This window comes from Lineus longissimus, chromosome 18, assembly GCF_910592395.1.
Source record: "Lineus longissimus chromosome 18, tnLinLong1.2, whole genome shotgun sequence".
Lineage (NCBI taxonomy): Eukaryota > Metazoa > Nemertea > Pilidiophora > Heteronemertea > Lineidae > Lineus > Lineus longissimus.
In genome coordinates, this window is record NC_088325.1 from 2312663 (window position 1) to 2338114 (window position 25452).

General features: G+C 42.8%; 1 protein-coding gene across 2 annotated transcripts in view; it reads right to left on the bottom strand.

The window, feature by feature from the left end:
- Positions 1-796: 796 nt before the first annotated feature.
- LOC135502280 (centrosomal protein of 164 kDa-like) overlaps positions 797-25452 on the bottom strand; it is a 38097-nt gene continuing 13441 nt past the window's right edge. The window contains exons 10-32 of one of the 2 annotated variants that reach the window (XM_064794979.1): positions 24880-25037; positions 23676-23811; positions 22789-22886; positions 22534-22665; positions 21825-21942; positions 20993-21169; positions 20135-20254; positions 18955-19221; positions 18167-18229; positions 16214-16297; positions 14819-15081; positions 13367-13599; positions 13003-13132; positions 12155-12302; positions 11391-11558; positions 10931-11096; positions 9844-10056; positions 9284-9359; positions 7766-7857; positions 6932-6946; positions 6276-6345; positions 5839-5997; positions 797-5005 (exon numbers count right to left, since the gene is read on the bottom strand). In XM_064794979.1, coding sequence (XP_064651049.1) covers positions 4888-5005; positions 5839-5997; positions 6276-6345; positions 6932-6946; positions 7766-7857; positions 9284-9359; positions 9844-10056; positions 10931-11096; positions 11391-11558; positions 12155-12302; positions 13003-13132; positions 13367-13599; positions 14819-15081; positions 16214-16297; positions 18167-18229; positions 18955-19221; positions 20135-20254; positions 20993-21169; positions 21825-21942; positions 22534-22665; positions 22789-22886; positions 23676-23811; positions 24880-25037 — 3204 coding nt within the window. In that variant the 3' untranslated portion in view covers positions 797-4887. The remainder of the gene's footprint in view (positions 5006-5838; positions 5998-6275; positions 6346-6931; positions 6947-7765; positions 7858-9283; positions 9360-9843; positions 10057-10930; positions 11097-11390; positions 11559-12154; positions 12303-13002; positions 13133-13366; positions 13600-14818; positions 15082-16213; positions 16298-18166; positions 18230-18954; positions 19222-20134; positions 20255-20992; positions 21170-21824; positions 21943-22533; positions 22666-22788; positions 22887-23675; positions 23812-24879; positions 25038-25452) is intronic. The other variant, XM_064794980.1, reaches the window with a different exon arrangement.

The following is a 25452-nucleotide window of genomic DNA, read 5'->3' on the forward strand; positions in this document are numbered from 1 at the left end:
CTTACATACAGTAGAACCTCTCTTAGTGGACACCTCTCTATTAAGAACACCCTCTCTATTAATGACACTAGTTTTAGTCCCAAATTGGGCGTTTCCATTAAATTTGTCCTCTCTAATCAGGACACCTCTCTATCAAGGACAGCACTTGTTGGTCCTGAGGGTGTCCTTAATAGAGAGGTTCTACTGTAGTTTCTCAGATCAGTGTCAAAGTGGTTACAACGACAGGCCCAGAACCCTGAATCCAGAATCCCGTTGGCACATCTAGATATATCTTTTTCCATGAATACTCGACAGCTTTGCTGTGGTATCTCAATAGCATTCCGCGAAGATGACGTCACTGCAGCTGCTGCCCTCTATTACCCCATCGCTGAATTACAGGCAATGTCGGACAAACATGCGGTTTCGTAATGGATTCAGGCTTTCTAACTAGGGCAGGTATATTCAATCTGGCACATGTCCGAGTGTTGGAAATACTACATAATTGTTCTGAATATTTCTCTCGCTGACTCTATGGTATCATTCATGCTAGTTCGTAAAAACAATGCAGGGTCAAAGATAATTGACTTTGAAATAAGCTCAAATGCGTAGAAATAAGTGTCGATGTCCGACTGTCACGTGACTAAAATGTCATCAATATCTTATGAAAATGACCTTGTGAGCTATAAATAGTAACTTCGCGGAATGCTATTGCATCGTCAACCGGGGAGTTTTGAGAGGGTCGTCACCTAAGTTCGTGACAACTGGCTGTTTGGGGGATCCTTTCTCGACTGATAACATAAATAACAAAGGCACCACATGAAAATAGATGGACTTCTTTATTCATTCTTATGATACAAGGACCATTGAAAAAGTTTCTCACATTTTTATGTTCCGTATAAAAAGCACTCATTTTCTATGTATAAATTTACAAATCTGACACATGTTATCAGAGCTCAAGAATTCTGAACTCAAAAATCTCAAAAAGCGGAGTAGTCAAATTTTCTCTTGAACAATATTTACTTGCAATGAAGTCTGAGACTCCCTGAACAGAGCCTATAATTTCATATCTCCTAAATTTTATTGGGCCAATCATAGATTTACAAAATTACAAAGGAATATCTTTTTATCCATACAAATCTGACGCATGTCATCAGAGCTCAAGAATTCTGAACTAAAAAAATCTCAAAAAGCTGAATAGTCAAATTTTCTCTTGAATAACACTTACTAGTCATGAAGAAGCCTGAGGGACTTCCTGAACAGACCCTATAATTTCATATCGCCTACATTTCATTGCCATTGGGCCACTCATAGGTTTTACAAAATTACAAAGGAATATCTTTTTATCAATAACATTCAGGGCCCGGCTGTCAGAAATCATGGTTAGCTTGTAACATCTTGTTGTTTCATGTACATCAATGAACATGTAACAACATGCTGACATGTTGTTTCATGTACATCAATGCACGTGTAACATCATGCTGACATGTTGTTTCATGTACATCAATGCACGTGTAACATCATGTTGACATGTTGTTTCATGTACATCAATGCACATGTAACAACATGTTGACATGTTGTTTCATGTACATCAATGCACGTGTAACATCATGCTGACATGTTGTTTCATGTACATCAATGCACGTGTAACATCATGTTGACATGTTGTTTCATGTACATCAATGCACATGTAACAACATGCTGACATGTTGTTTCATGTACATCAATGCACATCTAACAACATGCTGACATGTTGTTTCATGTACATCAATGCACATGTAACAACATGCTGACATGTTGTTTCATGTACATCAATGCACATGTAACAACATGCTGACATGTTGTTTCATGTACATCAATGCACATGTAACAACATGTTAGCATGGTGTCATGAGCTAACATGCTTTCTAACAACCGGACCTCTATTCTGACACTCAGAAAAAAAATTTGAAAAGTGGTGGGAGTTTGCTTCTTATCACAGAATTTTTCACAATGGACGGTGATTCAGTAAGTATTCTGTGAAATTAACTCTCTTGCTGCCCTTAAGATGCCCTTAATAGAGAGGTTTTACGTACGTTTTAAGACACTTTGAATAAATCTATAAATAAATCTTGATAACTAATTAATTACATGATAGACTACAATCCTCAATCAAACTAAGCTTAATCAGCAAATTAATTAATTAAAATCCTAAGCTTCTAATAGAACCACTTATAAATTATTAAACTAACTATTTTACACACATATAACTCTAGCCAAGCCATGAAATCATTTCGGAGACACAAAATTTCCATTGACCTGAATTCCACGCACTTGCAATAAACTTAGTGAGGATTTGTGACCTTATAGAACTGATGATAAAATTTACCCTAACTAATATCTTAACTGCATGCCTGCCTGCACATACTAATTAATCATTATACTAAAAAGCTGATGCCAGCCACTAATTTTAAGAGTATTTAACTAAAAATTGGCAGCATGTATTTGAAGAAAATGCCAATACACAATCATGGTCAAAAAGGGCCGTTCACACGCACATTAAATTTGGACATTTTCACACGCAAAAAGCACATTTGGTTTTAGATTGACTATTCCAAACAAATGTGGTCTCATTCCAAAGCAGGTGTTTTTCTGCACGTGTTAACGACCCTATTACCTTCAGGAGAAAACTCAAAGTCAGAACTCAATCAGCTGGATCTGATTTTCTAAACTGCAAGTTGTGTAAAGTGTTCTTAAGAACTGCACAACAAATCTCTACCACGAGGAAAGTACCAGCTTCCCTTAATCATTCTTAAACATAAAAAAAATATGTCAGTAGTAGAATGGGAGAATGCGCGTGAACTGGAAACAGGTCATTATTATTTTGTTTACATGTGTGAATCTTGACACGTGAATCAGGAAACCTGATTTCTGTGTCATTAAAAAAAGAGTCAGAACTGGAGAATGTGGGTAAACTGCAAACAGGTCATTTCCAAAGTAAAGACTACATAGGCTTCCATATGTCACTTTGAATATTCTTTTTTTACATGTGTTAATCTTGACACGTGAATCAGGAAACCTGATTTCTGTGTCATTAAAAAAAATTCAGAACTGGAGAATGCAGGTAAACTGGAAACAGGTCATATCCAAAGTAAAGACTACATAGGCTTCCATATGTTACTTTGAATATTCTTTTGTTTTCATGTGTGAATCTTGACATGTGAATCATGAAACGTGATTTCCGTGTCATCTCGGTCTAAGATTGTAATTGAAAACCAGATTACCAACGCTCTGGGTCCGGTGGTTAGAAAGCATGTTAGCTCATAACATGATGCTGACATGCTGTTATATGTGCATTGATGTACATGAAACAACATGTGAACATGATGTTACATGTGCATTGATGTACATGAAACAACATGTGAACATGATGTTACATGTGCATTGATGTACATGAAACAACATGTGAACATGATGTTACATGTGCATTGATGTACATGAAACAGCATGTCAACACAACGTTACAAGCTAACATCCTTTCTAACAACCAGCCAAGTTATTTTCAAACATTCACTGTCAATGTTCTTTTAAGTCAACAGGATATAAAGAACTCTCAAACATATCTGAAGAAGGCAGTTAAAATACACAAATCAGCAAGCTTCCTCCCGAAAATGGAGCAGGACATCCATCCGAAGATAGATTCAAAAGGTAATTCTACGTACCGTCTACTTGGTTGACTAACGAGGGGTACTCATGCCAAATAGCTCAAAGGCAAATTTGCCGTTAAAAAATAAAGCATTTGGAGTCTACATGACACTTTTTCCCTCGTGATAAACCTGTGTTTACCTCGTGATAAACCTGTGTTAATCACGTGATAAACCTGTGTTAATCACGTGATAAACCTGTGTTGATCATGTGATAAACTTGTGTTAATCATGTGATAAACCAGTGTTAACCACGTGATAAACCTGTGTTAATCACGTGATAAACCTGTGTTAATCATGTGATAAACCTGTGTTAACCACGTGATAAACCTGTGTTAATCACGTGATAAACCTGTGTTAACCAAATCATTAACCTGTGTTAACCAAATCATAAACCTGTGTTAATCATGTGATAAACCTTTGTTAACCACGTTATAAACCTGTGTTAATCATGTGATAAACCTGTGTTAACCACATGATAAACCTTTGTTAACCACATGATAAACCTGTGTTAACCACGTGATAAACCTGTGTTAATCATGTGATAAACCTGTGTTAACCACGTGATAAACCTGTGTTTATCACGTGATAAACCTGTGTTAATCACGTGATAAACCTGTGTAAACCACATCATAAACATGTGTTAACCAAATCATAAACCTGTGTTAACCACATCATAAACCTGTGTTAACCACGTCAAAAACCTGCAGAGGAAATCTTACTGACTTTGCATTTTTCGAAAGTTGAAAACTATACTCCGGTAGACCCTAAGTTGATCCAAAAAGTCGACACCAGCCAGGACAGTTTTCAAAGACTTATCGCACCAAGACTGTGACTCATGCCTTGTCCCCGAGATTGGGTAATGCTAGCTATTTAACAATGAAACTTTTCCTAGGCCAAGTTGGGATCCAAGCAGCCCAGTCTATACCGTGTGTGGGCCAGGGGTACTGTATTTATCGCACCAAGGCAGACTCATGCCTTGCCCCTGAGATTGGGTAATGCTAGCTATTTAACAATGAAACTTTTCCTAGGCCAAGTTGGAATCCAAGCAGCCCAGTCTATACTGTGTGTGGGCCAGGGGTACTGTACTTATCGCACCAAGGCGGACTCATGCCTTGTCCCCCGAGATTAGGTAATGCTAGCAATTTAACAATGAAACTTTTCCTAGGCCAAGTTTGGATCCAATTTGCCTGGTCTATACCGTGTGTGGGCTGCGGTTGCGAAAGACTTAATACTGTCGGACACGTAACGCATTGTTTTCATCAAGTTCCAAGCGTACTCCTCCTTTGTTGAGTTTCTGTGAGCCGGTAGGTTGAGCAAGATCTACGGAAGCTGGAATACTGTTACTGTGGACCAGGTTAAGGATTATCGATGATCGCTTGAGAAACGAATCCATACCATTCAATGGCTTTTCAGGGAAGTATAAAGCTCAACTTGTAAGACTTTCATTCGACACATCATTGCCACTTATCATATGTGACTCGCTCTACCAAAACTAGGCGCTTGTCGCATCTGAACTTGCAAGGTTGATACGGATTTGTTGTTCATTTCCCTATTGTAGACCTTTTGTGAAATCTATTCCAAACTGATTTGGTCACATTTCACAAAAGGTCTACAATAGGGAAATGAACAACAAGTCCGTATCAACCTGTCAAGTTCAGATGCGACAAGCGCCTAGTTTTGGTAGAGCGAGTCACATTTTATGAACCAGCACGGCAAAATGAGTCGCATGTCGCACAGAAGATGGGCCTAAAATGACACCAGGACATAATAGAAGAAATTGATGTACTCAGATGTCACATAAGGCAGACAAAAGTGAAATGAACAACCAGTCCGTCTCAACCTGTCAAGCTCGGGGCGACGTGCGACTAATTTTGACATGGCGGGCCTATGCTTTTCCTTCCCTTAAAAAAGACCCCGCACTCTTTTTTCACTTTTTTGTACCACTATCTCCTGGACTCCTCTATCAGGGGGCAGATTATAAAAGGCACCTCCTTGGATTTGATCCGGGGAAGTGACATCCCATCAAGATTCCTATCCTTGTATTCCGATACCCTTATTGGAAATTTCTCCAGGCCGAATGGAGTAGACCCCATTTTTCTTAAGTTCAATGGTAACAATTTCATCAGATAACTTTTCCCAGTTGAGGCAATTTCATATCATTTTACTTAAAGGATACACAGAGGCACAATCTGAGGCACTGCCATGGTAAGGACTTAGGCCTATATCTCTCTGGAAGCGGTTCAGCCAGTCGCGATGTTGGGCAAGCCTGTCTTCTGACGGTATGCTGTTGGGCTGTAAACTCGTCAACGGGCCTTTGAAGTTACTAACTGCCTCTCTGGAATGGAGAGAGAAACATTTCGTTGTTTCGATATCAATGTCAACAAGAAAATAAGCAAGGCATACTCCGTCACAGTGAAGGCCGCATACATGCAATACACTAGCAATGGATGCCAAAACTGAGATGCTTAAATATAAGTCTACTTTGGAAAATGTAAGCTAGAAGGTAAACTTTTTCCAAAAATCTTTCGGAAATATTCGGAGAGTACCAACGGCTTTGGTGCAGTTCCTTTTAATCGCATCCCTGATTGAATCTCATAAACGTGTTTCACTTACCTTCCTGAGACTGGACCAAAGGCAATGTTTGGTCTTGACAAACTGAATGATGATAATGGAGGACGACGATCTGGAAAAAAATTTGCCACAATTTCCAAATATGTTCTTACTATTTTCATTTTTTTCAAGTGAAACATACATTTAGTGTCTTCCTCCCTGGCTTTTGATTTAAATGTGTCGGACCGACCAATGTTTTCTTTAGTTTTTTGTGCGGGGGCCAATTTCGTAGTGTGATACTTTGAAAATTTATTATTGAAAAGTTTAAATTTCTTTGGTTTATAGTCTGATATCAATAACAGCAAACGTTATCATCCAAGTTTCAACTTTAACCCCAGTCTATCCAGATATTTTCCGGTAAAACTCAGATGAGCTGCTCAATCACTGCTACAACTGGAGTATTTCTGACCAGTACCCATTTAACACCTGGGTGGAGTAAGGCATGTAAGGCAGAGAGACATGCCTAGTCTCACGCCGACTGTGGGGATTGAACCAGGGACTTCATGACCACTAGTCAGAGATCCGGACCACTACACCACCACAATTCTTTAATGATCCTGACTAAGAGCACTTTGGCATAATGAATAGTGCCATTATTTTAGAGAGTTCGGCCTGGAAGTTAAATGCGGAAATTTACAGCCAAAAAGTATTCAACTTACCAATAAATACAGGAGCTAAAAGGTAAAGAAAGAAGCAAGCAAAATGTTAGATTTCTAAAGCAAACTCTAATGTTAGCGGGATGGGAATTCAAAATGATCTAAACTCGACACGCGAATCAACTGTTTTGTTATGGAAATCAGAGTTAAAATATGTGCACAAGTCTGTTTGGATTTAAGGAATTGAAACCGAACTGGAGGTATTGGGTGTCTCAAAAAACACGGCGAGGTTGGAGCTAAAATGTTGACCAAAACTGATCACCGCAGGAGAGGCCTGCGAAAATTAACGTTTCTCATCAAAACAATTCTACCCGGGAGTTGTACTAAGGATCTACATGTATCTCAGGGCATGAAGTTCTTCAGAAGTGCTAATCAACTACAGTAGAACCTCCCATAACGGACACCTCTCTATTAAGGACAACCTCTCTATTAAGGACATTCAGTTTAGTCTCAAATTGTTTGTTTCCATTCAATTTGACCTCTCTAATCAGGACACCTCTCTATCAAGGACAACCTCTCTATTAAGGACATTCAGTTTAGTCTCAAATTGTTTGTTTCCATTCAATTTGACCTCTCTAATCGGGACACCTCTCTATTAAGGACAACCTCTCTATTAAGGACAACCTCTCTATTAAGGACATTGGGTTTGGTCCCAAATTGTTTCATTCAATTTGACCTCTCTAATCAGGACACCTCTTGATTAAGGACAGCACTTGTCAGTCCCGAAGGTGTCCTTAATAGAGAGGTTCTACTGTAGTACGTTAGATGAACACGGTTACTAAATATCAACAACTAACAATAAAACTGAGAGGAAGTTTCCAAGGGAAATCGACATACCTCCAAAATATTTGCGCCATTTTCTCTCCAAGGCAGCTTCCGCACTTTCAAATGCTGCATTTCCCCAGTCGACTTTGGTGACTGGTTTGGATCTGTGAGGGAGAGAAATTAATTGATTTGGTACAGATGTTAAAGGAGCCTCATGGCCTAGTGGTTTACACTGCTGGCCACCACGCAATAGGGCCCGGGTTTGATCCCGGGGAGAACCCAGGATCGTATGTCTGGATGAACCGGCGTGGCTTTCAAGGAACTAAAATTCCTGGCTCTTCAGTCTTTCGAATGAGACTCATAATCGAGGTTCCTTGTACCTGGTGTCTATGCCAGGGCAAGCTAAGACCCCACCAAGTGAGAAACATGAGTAGCTTGCGTGGACTCTATCTCTCTCGCCAAAGTCGGACCACGAGGCCAATAAACCCAATTGGCGCCTAACCGTAGTGGCACGCAGGATACGCTCATTCCGCCTTGGAGGAGGATTACTCCTAGGAGAATGACCCCTCCAAGTGCAGAGCGAACGCTGAAGAAGAAAGAAGAAGGTACAGATGTTAAAGGGTAACTCGTATCAAATTTCACCTAATAATGTTTTAGCTGTTTTTGACAAATGACTACGTCACTTTCTCATAAATCGGTAAGGTTTTCGAATTGAAATGCACATTTTCTAGAAATTGATGGTTTAATCCCGCCCGGACGGCTCGCTTCGATGCCGTTGAAATTGCGCTACGCCGACGACGTTTTCGTTGATGACGTCACAACATGAACATTTTCGCGTTTGCGGTGGTTTACATAAGATTAAAACAGCGATTTTGTAATAAATCTAATCAAAAATGGAAAATTTGAGCTTTACATTCGTGATCAACAATTAAAAACGGACGTATTTCCGCAAAGTTGTAAATCACATCATAGTATCACTTTAACCCTATAACACCTGGAGGCGCCCTATGACGCCCGCACACCCATATTCAAATTTCGGGCGCTTAGCTACCGATCTCCTTCAGAGCGCCGCCTAGTATTAATCTATGAAACTCAAGCTTTCAAATGCCCGGATGAACAATGGTGGTTGCTGTAGAAGTCTTTGAGATATTTGACGATTAAGTTTTTGTTTGTCTTCAAGCCAGTAAATTCAGGTTGGACATTTGAATTGCTGAAATGGATCGTTTGTTTGATTCCGATTTGGATGTACCCTATCTAATAGGGAATTTCATCTTCTTTTAAATAAACAGGACTTATAATACATTATTTGGAAGTTCACCTATGTCATTTTGTAAAAAACTGGACCCATCGCAAAAAATGTGATTTCCAGGTAAAATCACGTCGGGGCCTAGGGGAATAAGCACTTGCGCTGGCAGTGGCTCTAGGTGTTATAGGGTCAAGGAGCCTCACAGCCTAGTGGTTAACACTGATGGCTGATAAGGTCAGCGTACGTATACAGATGAATTTTGTGCTGCGACAGGGAGTCCAGTATTGCTGAAATCCAGCATGACATAACCGACAGGTCACTATCGTGGGGAATACCACACTTACATGTAAGGATTGACGGGCTGCCAGCTGTGAAGTGGATATGTTGGAGGTTCCCTGCTGACAGGTGCTGCCGGCCGATCTGAAAAGAAAAGTTCAAGTTTTACAAACAATATCAGAAAGGTAATACTGTATCAACCCGTAAATCTTTGTGGGCATTTTATTTTGCCTACTTAGTACTTTTATTTAGCGTCTTGACAACCACAAACAGTACAGTAGAACCTCTCTAATCAGGACACCCTTGGGACTGACAAGTACTGTCCTCATTAGAGAGGTGTCCTGATAAGAGAGGTCAAATTGAATGGAAACAACAATTTTGGGATCAAAACTAGTGTCCTTAATTTACAAGAGAGGTTGTCCTCAATAGAGAGGTGTCCTGATAAGAGAGGTCAAATTGAATGGAGACAACAACCAATTTGGGGCCAAAACTAGTGTCCTTAATAGAGAGGTGTCCGCTAAAGGAGTATCCAATGTTATTTCAATCAGATTTTCCATACAGTCATACAATTTCCCATTTCTCTCTAAATGCAAAAAAAGTGAGAAAAAAAAGGATGACAGATACATACCTTCAGCTTGAGCAGGGGCCCCAGCACTCTGGGGCAGATTCAACATACTCATGACCCTCCCAAGGTCATCGTTGATCTTCTTGATCGAGCCGATCACCTCCGGGCCAACCTGGTTCCCCAGCTGGTTCTCCACACGATTATCTAGTGCATTATGCATACCAACATGCAAACTAGGCATCGATTGGAACTTGTTCTTCATGCCGACATTGAAAGCTGAAAAAGAATGTGTCGTTTTAGCGCAATGATGCTTGCTATCACGGGATAGGGCCCGGGTTCGATCCGGGGAGAACCCAGGATTGTACAGGAGCCTCATAGCCTAGTGGTCAACACTGCTGGCTACCACGCAATAGGGCCCGGGTTCGATCCGGGGAGAACCCAGGATTGTATAGGAGCCTCATAGCCTAGTGGTTAACACCGCTGGCTACCACGCAATAGGGCCTGGGTTCAATCCAGGGAGAACCCAGGAATGTACAGGAGCCTCATAGCCTAGTGGTTAACACTGCTGGCTACCACGCAATAGGGCCTGGGTTCAATCCAGGGAGAACCCAGGATTGTGTAGGAGCCTCATAGCCTAGTGGTTAACACTGCTGGCTACCACGCAATAGGGCCCGGGTTCAATCCAGGGAGAACCCAGGATTGTGTAGGAGCCTCATAGCCTAGTGGTTAACACTGCTGGCTACCATGCAATAGGGCCCGGGTTCAATCCCGGGGAGAACCCAGGAATGTACAGGAGCCTCATAGCCTAGTGGTTAACACTGCTGGCTACCATGCAATAGGGCCCGGGTTCAATCAGAGGAGAACCCAGGAATGTACAGGAGCCTCATAGCCTAGTGGTTAACACTGCTGCCTACCACACAATAGGGCCCGGGTTCGATCGGAGGAGAACCCAGGAATGTACAGGAGCCTCATAGCATAGAGAAACATGAGTAGCTTGCGATGGCTTCCACATCCAGCCAAAGATGGAGTCGCTAGGCCAATAAACCCAATGCATCTAACCACAGTGCCTCGTCCTGCCTTAGAGGAGAAACACGCCCCGAGGAATGTCTCCAAGTGTAGAGCAAACATAGAAGAATGCAGCAATTCTCACCTTGAGGAATATTCAAATCTTCAATGTACATGTCATTACTTCCCACACCAGAACTCTCATCCGAGTCGCTGTGATCCAAATCTAGAGCTTCAAGGCCTCGTGACGGCTTCCTGGCTCTGCTGCCGCTGAGGAACGGTTTGAAGAAACTTTCTGTGTCAGAGGCAGACTGAAAAAAATTCATAAATTCCAAATTCGATTCTGCAGCAGTCCTGTATCAAAAAAGCTTGTTTATTATAGCGTCACCCCTAATGAAAGGGCCAGCCAGCATTGGATCATGTCACACTCTACTTCCAAACACCTAGTTCTTCTAACTCAAATGCCAGGCATCTTGTGCGAAGGCAGTTTGCACCCTATATTTATAAACTAGCTAGCGGCTTTTCACAGTTATTCATTGAAGAGCAAAATTGCGTCCGACGGATTTCACTTTTTGAAATCTGGTATAGTCGGTTTTGGTACGAACCTCGTCCGACTCCAGCGCCATCTGAAGCTGGCGAACCTTGTGCTCCTTCTCCTTAAGCAACCTCGTCCCCTGGGACATGTTCTGGAAGATGTTGTCGAGTTCCTCGGCTTCCTTTTCGAGGTTGGCTTCGACGTCGTGGAGCATGTTGGCACCGATCGAGGAGACGTCCTAAGGAAAGAGGTTTGAATACATCGTTGCGACGTGCAATAAAATCAATGTGATATTTATTGCATGCCGCACCTAAGATTGATTTTTTTTCATATGTACAGCAGAAGAACAACCTCTCTATTAAGGACAACCTCTCTATTAAGAACAACCTCTCTATTAAGGACACTAGTTTTGGTCCCAAATTGGTAATTTCCATTCAATTTGACCTCTGTAATCAGGACACCTCTCTAATAAGGACAGCATATGTCAGTCCCAAGGATGTCCTTAATAGAGAGGTTCTACAGTACTTGCAATGACCTCGTAGACTAACTATTTTGTTGCATCCAGCATCAGCTGCAATAGAAAATCCTTCCCCACAGTGTCAGCTGCACACATGCGATAAATATCGCGGCACATTAAAATTTTGTCGCATATACAGTGGAACCTCCCTTAGCGGACACCTCTCTATTAAAGACAACCTCTCTATTAAGGACGCTAGTTTTGGTCCCAAATTGGTAGTTTCTATTCAATTTGACCTCTCTAATCAGGACACCTCTCTATTAAGGACAGCACTTGCCAGTCCCGAGGGTGTCCTTAATAGAGAGGTTCTACTGTACCTCCTGTTGCATGAGATCCCGCTTGAGCTCCATCTTGGCTGCTCGGAGCGCCGCCTGACGTCGTTTGAGAGAATGACGTTGTTTTTTCAAGAACTCCTTCGCCTGACCGATGGAATCATTCTCGCGTGCCAAGTGTTCCTTTACATTACTGAAGAGTAGAAAAGATGATTTAAATTGACGATCTTTTGGCGCCGAAATTGCAAAAATAGTCTAAGCTAATGCTAAAACCGTGTCACCAGCTGATCACATATGATAAGAATACAGTAGAACCTCTCTATTAAGGACACCCTCGGGATGACAAGTGCTGTCCTTAATAGAGAGGTGTCCTGATTAGAAAGGTCAAATTGAATGAAAACAACCAATTTGGGACCAGAACTGGTGTCCTTAATAGAGAGGTGTCTGCTAAGGGAGGTTCCACTGTATACCATTTTAAAATTGAGTTCAATTTATCAAAGTAAGCCATTCAGCATAGGATTGCTTTCGAAGTTTAGTCAGGACATTCATTAGCAATGGATGAGAGTGGTCTATATCACTGCGCCGATTCCACTCAATTTGACCTCTCTAATCAGAACACCTCTATATCAAGGACAACACTTGTCAGTCCCGAGGGTGTCCTTAATAGAGAGGTTCTACTGTAGTTCAATCCACGCGATGAGGCATGTGTGATGTGGTCGCAGCCTTTTCTTGAAGTGTTTGGCAATTCCTGTGCCCAAAGGTGCCCCAAAAAGATATATTCTCGAAATTTTGCAACCCTTTTGACACTGTATGTTACATTTACAAGAGGATTAATTAGTTGGTTCGTTAGCCAATTAACCCACTATATGCCCTGTGATAAAAGCTCAACATACCTGAATTTGGACGGGAATCGGTGATGTCTATTGAGCAGTATGTCATCAGTCATGGAATCGTCATCACTAAAGTCATGGATTGTCGCTTTCTTTGATATTGGTCTCTGCAATAGTTCTTCTCCGATTTGATCTGAAAGGAATCATGCAATGAATATTGAGATATTTAGCCAGTGGTCTCAGAAATTTTAGGATGTGAACTGTGGCTAACCGAAACCCAATTGGCAGAAATTATTTAGAGCTATCAATAGTTTGCACATCGCACCAACATTCATATTCCTGCACTGCACCTATTTTTTCTTTCAAATTGTACCTACAATTATGTACGAATAAATTAAAAAAAAAAAAAAAAAAAAATTTTTTTTACCTGTATTTAACTCTGAAACATTCTCCTTATTACTCTCATCCTCCGGACTGCGGCTCTGGACTCTGCGCCGCGGCGCAGGCTTGGGCGCAGATGAGGTCAAATCGTCAATGTTCAGGGTCTCTGGCGCCTCACTAGGGGGCTCTTGCGTCAGCGTCTCATCCAGGGCGGACTCCTCCACAGCTTGCTTCCTTTCACTGTCTTTTTTGTCCGTGTCGACACTCTCACGAAGAATCCTGAAAATGAAACAGATTTTTTATAAATAAGTCTTCTTTTGTTCTGGAATAGCATTCCGCGAAGATGACGTCACTGCAGCTGCTGCCCTCTATTTCCCCATCGCTGAATTACAGGCAATGTCGGACAAACATGCGGTTTCATAATGGATTCAGGCTTTCTAACTAGGGCAGTTAGATTCAATCTGGCACATGTCCGGAAATACTAGATAGGAAATACTAGATAATTGTTCTGAATATTTCTCTCTCTGACTCTATGGTATCATTCATGCTAAAAACAATGCAGGGTCAAAGAAAATTGACTTTGAAATAAGCTCAAATGCGTAGAAATAAGTGTCGATGTCCGACTGTCACGTGACTAAAACGTCATCAATATCTTATGCAAATGACCTTGTGAGCTATAAATAGTAACTTCGCGGGATGCTATTCCCCTTTAAGGGTGTAACAGATGGGACGGACCATTTGCCAGACAGGGGTGTTCCGAGTTTTGCTGCAATGCAATGCATTAGCACTAGTTACTGGTGACACCCTATTGGGTCATACCCATTCACTCATGGGCCGACCATGTATGCACTAAACAGGTAGCACTCAAGGCCAGTGCAGTGTAAATGGGTATGATCCAATAGGGGGTCACCTGTACATAGTACTCATGCATTGCACTACATGCACCACTTGGAACACCCCTGTCTGGCAAATGGTTTGTCCCGTCTGGAGTTATGCCTTAAAAATCATGCAAAATTGCTACAAGGCAAAAGTATCGACCAAAATCAACCAAAAACAAACTATAGATGACGTTTCATGTTATGAATTTTATTGAGGACAAGAATAGCATTCCGCGAAGTTACTATTTATAGCTCACAAGGTCATTTGCATAAGATATTGATGACGTTTTAGTCACATGACAGTCGGACATCGACACTTATTTCTACGCATTTGAGCTTATTTTAAAGTCAATTATCTTTGACCCTGCATTAGCATGAATGATACCATAGAGTCAGAGAGAGAAATATTCAGAACAATTATGTAGTATTTCCAACACTCGGACATGTGCCTGATTGAATCTAACTGCCCTAGTTAGAAAGCCTGAATCCATTACGAAACCGCATGTTTGCCTGTAATTCAGCGATGGGGAAATAGAGGGCAGCAGCTGCAGTGACGTCATCTTCGCGGAATGCTATTGCACTAACGGACTAGTCAGGGGCCATTTTCTCTTTTCACTTACCGAACTTTCTTGGCATAGCTGTCCCGCGACCGTTTCAATTTCGCTAAATCGGTTTCAAATGTCGACTTCTCCCGCCGTATATTGTCAAGCGATTTCCGCTCGTCGCGGAGGTCTTTCTGGAGGTTTTCTCTCTCTATCTGCATTCGCTCCATTTCTTTCGAGTGGAGCGAGACGGTCCGCTTCGACAAGCTCTCCTGCTGTTCCTGCTCAAATCGGTCCAACTCATCGCGGAACATTCTTCTACGCTCTTCTAGTTCTCTTTCCTGAAGTAAACATTTCACGTATCAATATAAGGTCAAGGACTTAATTACTTCTTGGTCAATAGTTCTCCAATTCGGATTTTATTTCCACATTGAGCAGTACTGATCACGACATCATCATCAAGACTGCTATTTTTATCTCCAGGGCTTTTCACGAAAGGCAAGCAGCTCTTCAGGAGCAATGACAATATAATTTTACCAATGTGACTTATGATATGTTTTAATGTAATGTCTTTTATTGTGCAATATTCATGCATGTATACGCCATACTGTCTGTACTGGTGATAGTTGTGCAAATAAATAATTTGAAATTTGAAATTTGATGTACTCGAAACTTTGAATAAAACAGCCCAGCTGTTTCCCCGCAGAAGTCCAAAAGGATATTGACATAATGAGGAACCTGCCGAACTAAAAATCCAGGTGGCAGCACCAGTACTAAAAGGTACACTTCCAGTGCATTTTCCATTAAAATTAAGTTTTGTTGATTTTCTCTCTAAAACTCATCAAAATAGAATTAAGGACCAATAAAAGAACATTTCTGGTGCTATTTCCCGATGTAGAGTAATTAAGGGATGAAATATTCAATAATCATTGACCCGAGAAATGGCTTTCTCATTACGACCATGGTCCCCTTGCCTGCAGGGCCCCCTATTGGCAGGTTTTGTTGTGCAGGTTCGCCATTGTATGGAAAAGTCTTTACAAGTAGGTCACCAGAGCAGCCTACCCTTAAAGGGTAACTCGTGTCAAATTTCACCATATAATGTTTTAGCTGTTTTTTAATAAATCTAATCAAAAATGGAAAATTTGAGCTTTACATTTGTGATCAACAATTAAAAACGGACGTATTTCCGCAAAGTTGTAAATCACATCATAGTATCACTTTAAGTCCAGCAATGTGCAAAATCCTTGGTAAAAAAGTGTAAATCAGGCACAGAAGTGTAATAGTTTGTTTTTCTGATGATTTAAGCATGACTCTGAAATATTTCTCTTGAGTAAAAGTGTGAAACGACACAAGGAGAGTGTCAAATGCCCTAAAAAGGCCTGGCAATGTGCAGCAACTACACCCTAAGTCTAGCAGTAGGCAGCTCTCGGTCACTGACAGATCACGATCAGGTGTTATGTCCATAGGCCTTACCTGTCTCTCCATTTCTTTCACGAGTTTTTCCAGTTCGATTTTTCTGTGATCGACAAAGTGCTTTCTGTCCTGAAGTTTATTCTCCTGAAATATAGAGGGAAATTAGAGCATTTAAAAACAAATCAAATTCAAAAATTTGAAATTCGTGATTGAATTTGAAAATTTCCTATAGCGTAAAGACGTATGACTTGCAGGTTGAAGTGAGAAACAAGAGTAGCTTGCGTTGACTCTACCTCTGGTCAGAGAAGATCCCACCAAGTGAGAAACATGAGTAGCTTGCGTTTACTCTACCTCTGGTCAGAGAAGATACCACCAAGTGAGAAACATGAGTAGCTTGCGTGGACTCTACCTCTGGTCAGAGAAGATCCCACCAAGTGAGAAACATGAGTAGCTTGTGTGGACTCTACCTCTGGTCAGAGAAGATCCCACCAAGTGAGAAACATGAGTAGCTTGCGTGGACTCTACCTCTGGTCAGAGAAGATCCCACCAAGTGAGAAACATGAGTAGCTTGTGTGGACTCTACCTCTGGTCAGAGAAGATCCCACCAAGTGAGAAACATGAGTAGCTTGCGTTTACTCTACCTTTGGTCAGAGAAGATCCCACCAAGTGAGAAACATGAGTAGCTTGCGTTGACTCTACCTCTGGTCAGAGAAGATACCACCAAGTGAGAAACATGAGTAGCTTGCGTGGACTCTACCTCTGGTCAGAGAAGATCCCACCAAGTGAGAAACATGAGTAGCTTGCGTGGACTCTACCTCTGGTCAGAGAAGATCTCACCAAATGAGAAACAAGAGTAGCTTGCGTGGACTCTACCTCTGGTCAGAGAAGATCCCACCAAGTGAGAAACATGAGTAGCTTGCGTGGACTCTACCTCTGGTCAGAGAAGATCCCACCAAGTGAGAAACATGAGTAGCTTGTGTGGACTCTACCTCTGGTCAGAGAAGATCCCACCAAGTGAGAAACAAGAGTAGCTTGTGTGGACTCTACCTCTGGTCAGAGAAGATCCCACCAAGTGAGAAACATGAGTAGCTTGTGTGGACTCTACCTCTGGTCAGAGAAGATCCCACCAAGTGAGAAACAAGAGTAGCTTGCGTGGACTCTACCTCTGGTCAGAGAAGATCCCACCAAGTGAGAAACATGAGTAGCTTGCGTGGACTCTACCTCTGGTCAGAGAAGATCCCACCAAGTGAGAAACATGAGTAGCTTGTGTGGACTCTGCCTCTGGTCAGAGATGATCCCATCAAGTGAGAAACATGAGTAGCTTGCGTGGACTCTACCTCTGGTTGGAGAAGATCCCACCAAGTGAGAAACATGAGTAGCTTGCGTGGACTCTACCTCTGGTCAGAAGAGATCCCACCAAGTGAGAAACAAGAGTAGCTTGCGTGGACTCTACCTCTGGTCAGAGAAGACCCCACCAAGTGAGAAACAAGAGTAGCTTGCGTGGACTCTACCTCTGGTCAGAAGAGATCCCACCAAGTGAGAAACAAGAGTAGCTTGCGTGGACTCTACCTCTGGTCAGAGAAGATCCCATCAAGTGAGAAACATGAGTAGCTTGCGTGGACTCTACCTCTGGCCAGAAGAGATCCCACCAAGTGAGAAACAAGAGTAGCTTGCGTGGACTCTACCTCTGGTCAGAGAAGACCCCACCAAGTGAGAAACAAGAGTAGCTTGCGTGGACTCTACCTCTGGCCAATGTCGGACTCACTAGGCCAATAAACCCAACCGGTGCCTACCCATAGTGGCACGCTAAGACCCCACCAAGTGAGAAACATGAGTAGTTTGTGTGGCCTCTACCTCTCGCCAAAGTCGGACTCACTAGGCCAATAACCCAATTGGCGCCTAAACCATACTGGCACACAAAAATACTCATCCCGCCTTGGAGGAGGAATACTCCCTGGAGAAAATCACCTCCAAGTGCAGAGTAAACACTGAAGAAGAAGAAGAATCTCATACCTCTTCATCAATTTCCTTAGTTTCTTTATCGACTGTAATCTTCCTCTCAGTAACTTTGAGTTCCTGAAAATAGAATATTTCGTCAGTAGGGTCAGCGGTATCAGATTGTTACAAAACTCTGCAAAATCTCTCCCAGGAGAATTAAAGATGAGCTCTACTATAAATGTACAATCCTTGCTGCAAGAAACTGAGTAAAGACTGTTGTTTATCACCAATACCTTTTTCGGACTTTCCTTGACAAATGGAACAGTTTTCATGATATGCACAGTCTGAAGATCACTCCTAAAATCTCCACGCACCTCACCAAACCTGCATTAAGATCCACACAATACCTTTGCTCAAGTTGTTTCCATTCCTCTCTGATGCACTCTACCTCTCAGTCATGCTGAGCAGACATCTCCAGTTTAACTTTGTGTTACTGATAAAAGCTCATAGCTCCTAATACACCTCAATGCAGACACATACCTCCGCATAATACAGTAGAACCTCTCTATTAAGGACACCCTCGGAACTGACAAGTGATGTCCTTAATAGAGAGGTGTCCTGATATGAGAGGTCAAATTGAAGGGAAACAACCAATTTGGGACCAAATGCAGTGTCCTTTATAGAGAGGTTGTCCTTAATAGAGAGGTGTCCACTAAGGGAGGTTCCACTGTACCTCTAATTAAGCTGTTCCCATTCCTTACCATACTCCTCTTTGATATAGTCAACTTCCCTGTCATACTGAGCCAACATCACCAATACAAATAACGCTACTGATAAAAGCTTATAGCTCCTACAACACCTACCTCCACATTATACCTCTCCTTCAGCTGATCCCGTTTCTTGTTATAATCATCCTTGATGTAATCGACTTCCCTGTCGTGCTGAGCCGACATCTCCTGCTTGACTTTATGTAAACTGTCTTCAAGCTCCTGTTTATCCTTACGCTCCCTGTCTCGATATTCCTCCTGTGTTTTGCGGAAGTTTTTCTCGTGTTCCGCCCGGATGCGGCTGATTTCTTTCTGTTGGTCTTCCTTGATTTCTCGCTTCCTGTCTTGCAGGACGTCCTCAAGCTGAAGTGAAATCGACAATGACACCTTGCACCTGCCTATAGTCTGCTTTTAAGGCTTCAGCCACAAGAGGAGCCACATAGCCTAGCGGATAACACGGCTGGCTTAACGAATTGATACGGAACTGGAGGTAATGATTGTCTCACACAAACCACGAGGGCGGAGCGAAAATGTTGGCCAAAACCTCGGCAGATCAATTTCTATTTTAAAATATCTCAAATTAACCAACAAGAATTTGGTTTTAAATACTTTTTGACAGTTTCCACATTTTGCACCAACCCAACCGTTGAATTCAAAACAAGGCTTCGTCTGCGCTCAGTGCATTTACACTGTAAAGTGCGGTTCGTTCTTAATGAAGGTATTTTAGAATACCACGCAAGAGGGCCTGGGTTTGACCCTAGGGAGAACCCAGGATTGTACAGGAGCCTCATAGCCTAGTGGTTAACACTGCTGGCTACCACGCAATAGGGCCAGGGATGGATCCCAGGGAGAACCCAGGATTGTATAGGAGCCTCATAGCCTAGTGGTTAACACTGCTGGCTACCATGCAAGAGGGCCTGGGTTTCGATCCTAGGGAGATCCCAGGATTGTACAGGAGCCTCATAGCCTAGTGTTTAACACTGCTGGCTACCATGCAAGAGGGCCCGGGTTTCGATCCTAGGGAGAACCCAGGATTGTACAGGAGCCTCATAGCCTGGTGGTTAACACTGCTGGCTACCATGCAATAGGGCCCGGGTTTGATCCCGAGGAGAACCCAGGATTGTACAGGAGTCTCATAGCCTAGTGGTTAACACTGCTGGCTACGATGCCTCTTAGCCTAGTGGTCAACACTGCTGGCTACCACGCAATAGGGCCTGGGTTTGACCCCAGGGAGAACCCAGGATTGTACGTCATGAAGGACACATCGAACACCTACCCCCTTCTCCAAGTCTTCAACAGCCTTCTGCCTCTCCCTCACAGCCTTCAGTTCTGTCTCATGTTTCTGCTTCTCAGCACTCTGCAGCTCCTGAAGTTGCTCCTTCAACTTCTCCATGTCCTACAAGAGAAAAGGAAAACGATGACATCGCGTTGGGTGTAAACTTGGACAGACCTCTCTCCATTTCCTCCCTCTAAATACAGTAGAACCTCTCTATCAAGGACACCATTGGGACTGACAGGTGCTGCCCTTGATAGAGAGGTGTCCTGATTAGAGAGGTGGCCTGATTAGAGAGGTATTTTGATTAGAGAGGTGTCCTGATTAGAGAGGTCAAATTGAATGGAAACAACCACTTTGGGACCAAAACTAGTGTCCTTAATAAAGAGGTGTCCTTAAAAGAGAGGTGTCCACTAAGAGAGGTTCCACTGTACATGTTTTCAGTTTTACTCCAGACTGGCCAACATGTTTTGTCACCAAGGTGATTTGATCTGGGAGGCTTATTTAAACCTGGCTCCTCTACTGAATCATGGAATTACCCCCCCCCCACTCATGTTTCATGTGACTTCTTAAAGAGCCTTTTGCTCCCCCAAGACCGAAAACCTTGGTACACCCCTAGAAAATCTGACAGCGTTTTGATAGAGACCCTTGGGGTGTAATTTTACTTCAAAAGAGATGTACTAACCCAGATTCCTTGTACCTGGTGACTCCATCAGAAAAAACAAAAGACCCAATTTACGTAAAAAACATGAGTGGCCTATCACACAAACCTACTATAGAGCACAATCTAATGGCATAAAAAAAGCTCATCGCAGCTGATGATTTCAATTGCAATCACAAAGAGACACAAATACAACAAACCTTCTCGTGTTTTTCGACTAATTCCTGTCGCGCCTGCTCCATCCTGTACGCATGTCGCTTCTCGATCTGTTCGCTTTCCTCCTGAAGTTCTCCATGAAGCCGTTCGCGTATCTTATCAAGCTGTTCCAAATTCTCATTTTCCAACTTCTTCCTTTCCTTTTCACCATGTTCAGCAACCTTAAAGTAAAGGCAGCATAATGAATCCTGTTTTCCTTATAGGGAATTCGACACGAGTAGTTGTCATGACCCAAAGACCCACAAGACCAGGCATGCTAGTCTTGGCCCCAGAAACCAACTGGAGCTGCGGTCTTGTGGGTTTCCAGGCCAAGACAATCACTTGTGAGACATTTCCACTCAAGGCCAGACAAGAGTAGTTTTCTGTTCAACACATGCCACCCTTACAAGTACAGTATCTGAATAGAGAGGTGTCCTGATTAGGGAAGTAAACTTTAATGTAAACACCCAATTTAGGACCAAAACTAGTGTCCTTAATAGAGAGGTGTCCTGATTAGGGAGGTAAACTTTAATGTAAACACCCAATTTAGGACCAAAACTAGTGTCCTTAATAGAGTGGTAGTGCTTTATAGAGAGGTGTCCGCTAAGGGAGGTTCTACTGTTCTACTGTTCTACTTTGAGGGTTTTTTAAATAAGAGTGCACTCCTTGAGAAACTCAAATCATCACAAATCATTCCAAAACCGAAAACTAGTGTGTGCCTTGTGTCATCATGATGTGACGCAATTCCACCTTGACGTTACCACGACAGGGGCAAAAATGTACCTTCAGCCAGCAACACTGTGGTAACGTCAAGGCAACATGCAAAACCAAACGTACCTCTTTCTTCAACCTTTCCAATAGCGCGTCCTTCTGACCTTCTAAGCTCTTCTTCTGCTCCTCTTGGAGGGACTCCACTTCATCTTTCAGTTTCTTCATCGAGGCATCCGTCTCTTGCCTGAAACATGACAATAAGTTACCGAATTGAACCCTATTGTGGGCCCTATTGTCCACATCCTATTGTGGGCCCTATTGTCCACATCCTATTGTGGGCCCTATTGTCCACATCCTATCGTGGGCCCTATTGTCCACATCCTATTGTGGGCCCTATTGTCCACATCCTATCGTGGGCCCTATTGACTATTGTCCACATCCTATTGTGGGCCCTATTGTCCACATCCTATTGTGGGCCCTATTGTCCACATCCTATTGTTGGCCCTATTGTCCATATCCTATTGTGGGCCCTATTGTCCACATCCTATTGTGGGCCCTATTGTCCACATCCTATTGTGGGCCCTAAAATTGTCCACATCCTATTGTGGGCCCTATTGACCACATCCTATTGTGGGCCCTATTGTCCACATCCTATTGTGGGCCCTATTGTCAGTCAGGCCAAATCTAGCTAAACAACATGCGCATGACCTTTAGACAAGAAATGAGAAGGTCAATTTTCACCACCCGAGAAAATGTAAAAAGTAGGCTGAAATGCTGGTCATACAAAATCCTCTTTAACCCATTCGAGGGACCCTATTTCTAACAAATCTCCTACCTGATTCTCCCCTCCTCGTTTTCGAGATCTTTCTTGAACTTCTCGTGTATCTCCTTGATTGTCTGTGCCTTCTGTTCGTCAAGTTTCCCTTCTTCATCCTTTGTTTTCTGCTCTTGTTGGCTACGGATACTCCTGAAAGAAGGATGAACTACATAAGACCAACCCCAAGGGCCTAGTGGTCAAGACGACCGCCGCGTGAACGGAAAGTTTGAGGCTCTGGGAAGCTCGTCCTAAAGCTCCGAAAGCCAAACTTACTTGATTTCCTGTGAGCTTTCCTCCTTGAGTTTCCTAGCCTCCTCCTCCTGCTCTTTTTTAATATCTCCCTTGATTTTCTTCAGCTTAGCATCTTTGTCCTGCAATCATTGCAACAAATACTGTGAGAATATCATCTATATCACTAAACGAGAGGCAAGATTTTCCTGTCGGTGATTGTTGAACACGACTGCCATCTATCACGCCTTGGTCGAACTAGCGCAGGTCTGTGATGTCATCGTATCACCGGATCGTGATTGGCTATGACATAAATCATGTCACGACGTCATCGCCTTGCTGCCTCCAGACGTCGAGCCCTGCTGACCAGCCACACGTGCGCTATCAGAGAATCAGGCTAGCCTCAGTGAAAGCTATACTACAATGAAAGCTAACACTTAGCTACAACTACTACAATGAAAGCTATGGCGTATGCTACTACAGTAGAACCCCTCTATAAAGGACACCTTTGGGACTGACAAGTGCTGTTCTTAATAGAGAGGTGTCCTGATTAGAGAGGTCAAATTGAATGGAAACAACCACTTTGGGACCAAAACTAGTGTCCTTTATAGAGAGGTTGTCCTTAATAGAGAGGTTTCCGTTAAGGGAGGTTCCACTGTACTTTCCATCCAGACCGAATACAAACCACACACCAACGGATTATTTGCTTGTAAATTCTAATGCTGAAGTTGGCTGGGCCATGTGGGTCGAATGCCACTACCAGCTCCACGTGGACTCAAAAATCAGGTCCCTACGCACACGACAACAATGAAATAATCTTCAGTTGATAATCGCAAGCAACTGGCTTCTTCTTTTTCTCTTCTCTCACTGCCCAGACCGACTCATGACTGACTGACAACTGCAAATAAGGAAAGTCCAGTCTCCAAACCTACCTCTAACAACTCCAGCCTGGCATCCTCCAACTCCTTCTCCAAGCGTAGCCTCATCTCAGCCAGAGCACGCTCATTGGCCGTCTTGATCTTTTCTTCCTCCTCCTCAAGTTGTGGGCCATTATTATAAACAAATCTCCTGCAAAATAGAAAATAGAAAATTGATAATCTTATTTCTTTGTTTGAAGTCTGTCCCTGTTTTGACCTTGGACCAGCTGGGTCGGAAGGAGCTAATTTGAACCTTCAGCCTTCTCTTCATGAGGTAGACGGTTCTAGGCCTCTGGGATCAGTTCAAGTTTTGTTGAACACTTTCAGCACCATCCCACAAAGATCCATGACACTTTTTCCGCCCAAAATACCCCCTCCAGCCACTTGTTAGTTCCCAAAAGGCTTCACTGTTAAAACAACACTAACGCCATCTTCAGGGTGATGAAGGAACTGACTCACTTAAAGGGAACTGGAACCGCCGAGCGATTTATTCAACTTTTCGACTTTCACCGCCCGAGAAAGTCAAACTTCCAACTTCCTATTCGAGTTCAGATTTGTAGCTCCGCCCCCAGTGCCCGAGCATGCGCAGTTCAATTTGTTACTATTGAGAATCATGTGAGAATCACGTGAGTCATGCGATCTTTCATTCATGAGTTTTCGTGGTAAATTCCATAGTAGTGACGTCACTCAATGATTGACAGCTAGGCGCCATGTTTCATTCATGCCTCGTTCTGATCACCCGATACGCGGGAAATGAAAAAGAGGTCATACGAATTGGCTTGGCGGTTTCAGTTCCCTTTAATGCGTTAGATAGAGTAGCAAAGTAATTCTGACTGAAGTTTTTTTGAGGGGTTGGGGAGTGCTGAAAAGGGGATCATTTTGGTAATTTTTCGTCGCCTTTCAACCGGAAAAGTAAAATACAGTAAGGGGGCAGGCATCCTGACAATATCAGGCCATTTCATACTATATTCCCTCAATGCATGCATAAGGAGAAGTCGTGTTGTAGGCCCTGTTTGCAAGAGGATGGGGTGCAGGTAAACTTTTCTCTTTTGATTCAGCAAGCACTGGTCTTGGGGAAGCTATTAAGAAAAAAAAATTAATATTTTTTTCCTGGGGGTCTGAAAGGGAGTGTTTCGGGTTGACACGTGGGCGCTGAAAGTGTTGCCCCGCTTCTGTGAGGCGAAAGCACCTATGGCCTATCTCAACTAGCCGTACTTACTTTTCCGCAGCTGATGCGGCCATTGCTGCTTTCTGCTGTCGTTCGTCAACTATGGGTTTCATGACCAGCTCATCGTGTAGACGCGGCGTTAATCCGGTCTTTATGTCGTAACCGGGGAACGTACCGGATGACCTCACGGAGAGTGTGTTTTCAAAGTCCTGAAAATGTGACGGAAAGTAGCGAAATCAACAACAAACACAGAATTGTAAAAAAATATTTGCAGGGAGCCCACTTATGTTAGTCCTAAATTTGAACCTAAGATCAAATCTTGAGGAGGAAGGGGTTACAGTAAGGAGGCTCATGGGTCACTCTTGGCAGTGACTTGAGAGTATCGCCAGGGACAGAAGTTGTTGTTGGCCTAAGCTCTCAGAGGAACGAAGGATTAAGTAAGTAAGTAAATATATCAACGTGGTACTCATTCAGAGGCAAGTTGAGCTAAAGTGGTGAAACATGAAAAAAACCTCAGGAGGCTCTGAGGTCAAAAGCTCTGATCCCTCAGACTACAGTTCGACCAGCATAGGTGCAATGGTAAAAACGTCATCAAAGAATCGTAAGAGCATTTTGCAAACAGAC